The sequence below is a fragment of the Sinocyclocheilus anshuiensis genome, unplaced genomic scaffold, assembly GCF_001515605.1.
Source record: "Sinocyclocheilus anshuiensis isolate Anshui unplaced genomic scaffold, SAMN03320099.WGS_v1.1 scaffold2144, whole genome shotgun sequence".
In the NCBI taxonomy this organism is placed as follows: domain Eukaryota; kingdom Metazoa; phylum Chordata; class Actinopteri; order Cypriniformes; family Cyprinidae; genus Sinocyclocheilus; species Sinocyclocheilus anshuiensis.
The window spans coordinates 115,874-118,744 of record NW_015547642.1 but is presented as its reverse complement, the minus strand read 5'-3'; the positions used below and the strand labels follow the sequence as shown (position 1 = coordinate 118,744).

Here is a 2,871-nt window from a genome sequence, read left to right as displayed (position 1 = left end):
AGGTCAAAATTTACTAGTATTACTATCCTTGTGGGGACATTTGGTCCCCATCACTCACTCACTCACACACACACACACTCTCACACGCACACACTCACTCACTCACACACTCACTCACGCACACACACACTCACTCACACACACACACTCTCTCTCACACACACTCTCTCTTTCACACACACACACACACACACACATTCTGTTGTCACACATTAGATCATCGCAGACACTTTTATCCGCAGCACCGGTGTGTCTGCGCAGGTTTGAGTCCCGTCAGTAATCTGGGATATTTAAAATTAGAGGCGAAATGGGGATAAATGACGTCTGAAAGTCCCGTTTGTGGGTCACTTCCTTAACTAGAATAACTAGTATTGTCAGAGAGCACAAAATCCCCACTTATTCAGCCATTCAGAACTGAACTGACAGAGCATTTTAAAAATGCCAATCCTGATTTGAATTGAGGATGCAGAATTGCAATTCAAATTTGAATGTAAATAAATCAAATTAAAATGGATGGAAATTAATAGATATTCAAAGAAATTCAGTTGTCTATATTTTTGTATAAAAATGTTTGTATTGAGAGAATTTTTGTCTCTCTTAGAAATTTGTATATTTTGTCATATTTAATAAATTAACTTTTGTAGATCAGAGTGAAAGAGCGCTTCATTTTATTTCATCAGTAAAAACAGTGAAATATTATAATTTCAATGTGAATCTCTATTAAACTGTAATTTATTCCTGTGATCAAAGCAGAATTTTCAGCATCATTCCTCCAGTCTTCAGTGTCACATGATGATTCACAGATGAATAGAAAGATCAAAAGAACAGCATTTATTTGAAATTGAACATTATCAATGTCTTCAACTGACTGTGTCCTTGCTAAATAAAAGTAGTAATTTCTTTCTTCTTTTTGTTTTTATTTTACTGAGCTCAGTCTTGTGTCCAGTAGTGTATGTCTGCATATAGTCTCAGATCCAGCTGTAATGTCTGGATGTTTTCTCTGTGTTCGTGTGTTTCAGGGCTCAAAGTCTCCGTCGACTCTCAATCCTCCCTCAGCCGCGTCCGAGCGTACGGTGGCCTGGGTGTCCAACATGCCGCATCTGTCTGCAGACATCGAGAGTCTGCGTGTGGATCGCGAGGACTTAAAACTGAAGGAGCACTCTAAGAGCATGGATGAGTCCCGCCTGGACCGGGTCAGTACTGACGCTACAGCAGACACAACAATAAACACATTGCTATTTAATTAATTATATATAATTCAATTATTTATATCATTTTGTGAGACGTCTCTATAATTATTATATAAATTAATTATGTAATAATTAAAAGTCCAGCTCATATTTCACTTCAAAATCATCTAAAAAATATATATATAAAAAACGTCATCTTTTTTTATTATTATTATTAATACATACATTAAAAATAAATATATAAAAAAATTGAAAATGTTATTTTGAATAAAGAAAATATTTGTAGGAAAGAGAGATTTCTTTTGTTTGTTTTGCATTGTGAAATTATTTTCTTGATAATTTAACACAGTAAAAAAAAAAAAATCCTTTTTTATTTACGATTAAATCAGCATTAAATTGCCAAAAAAAAAACAAGCAGTAAAACATACACTTTTTTCCCTTTTTTTTTTATTTAAATAAAAGTTAAATTGTCAGTAAAATAATGTTTGCATAAAAAACATAATAGCTTTTTTAATTTTCAAAAATAAATAATGCATACAAAAATAAATTAATATTTTTTTATGCAAAATACTTTTTGCATGAAGAAAATTAAGATTATTTTTTAGAACCAAAAGATTTGATTTTGGATTGTGACATTATTTTTTTGATAATTAAATGCTTCATAATGCAAATTACTTATGATAATCATTATAAGAGTTCAGGATTAAATGCGCTTCATTATCAGTAAAATAATGTCCTAGTGCAACAAAAATCATAATAACTTTATTTAAATACATTTTTTTAATATTTAACACATTTAAAAATAAATAATTTTCTTCATGCAAAATATTTAAAATTCATTTTTCATAAATATTGGGTAAAAAGATTTGGTTTTGCGTTTTTTTTTTCTTGATAATTAAATAGAGTCATAAAACAGGCCTAAATCTTTAAATTTAACTTTACATTTTTCCATATATTCTTTGCAATGTAAATAATTTATAATTATTCAGCAATGCAGTAATGTGAGTTAGCAATTAAATATGTTCAAATATTAGTAAAATAATGTCAGTGAACAAAATTCAGTTTGTTTTCTTTTGATTTTGGATTTAAATAAAAGCTGAACATGTTTTTGACCGTGAGATTCCCCCTCGTGCCCTTTTCAAACTCAGTGAACAGCATGTAGAGGTCAGTTCATTCTGACGGTTCTGTGCTGTTTTCTGTGCAGGTGCGCGAGTACGAGGATGAGATCCACTCTCTGAAGGAGCGTCTGATGATGTCCCACCGTAAGCTGGAGGAGTACGAGCGCCGGCTGCATTCGCAGGAGCAGCAGACCAGTAAGATCCTGCTGCAGTACCAGAGCCGGCTGGATGACAGCGAGAGACGACTGCGCCACCAGCAGGTGGAGAAAGACTCGCAGATCAAGGGCATCATCAACAGGTCAGACACGTGACGCGCGCTCGCGACTTAGTCCCTGCGATTACCAGAGCATCCTGGGAATGTGTGTGTGTGTGTGTGTGTTGCAGGTTGATGGTGGTAGAGGATGAGCTGAGGGGAAGTGGAATGCCTGACCTCAAAACAAGAATATTCACAGAACAGGTCTGTCACACGCACACCGGGAAATCATCAGTAACCTTCATGCCACTCCAGAATGATGACTGTGGGCTTGTGTGTGACGTCATCACATCTGTCGTGTGTGTGTGTG

At 34.7% G+C, this 2,871-nt stretch overlaps 1 protein-coding gene across 1 annotated transcript in view; it reads left to right on the top strand.

The window, feature by feature from the left end:
- Positions 1-2,871, top strand: part of syngap1a (synaptic Ras GTPase activating protein 1a) — an 80,376-nt gene that overhangs the window by 76,883 nt on the left and 622 nt on the right. Inside the window, exons 18-20 of the mRNA XM_016504020.1 lie at positions 1,020-1,193; positions 2,395-2,606; positions 2,693-2,836. Of these exons, the coding sequence (XP_016359506.1) occupies positions 1,020-1,193; positions 2,395-2,606; positions 2,693-2,836 (530 nt within the window). The remainder of the gene's footprint in view (positions 1-1,019; positions 1,194-2,394; positions 2,607-2,692; positions 2,837-2,871) is intronic.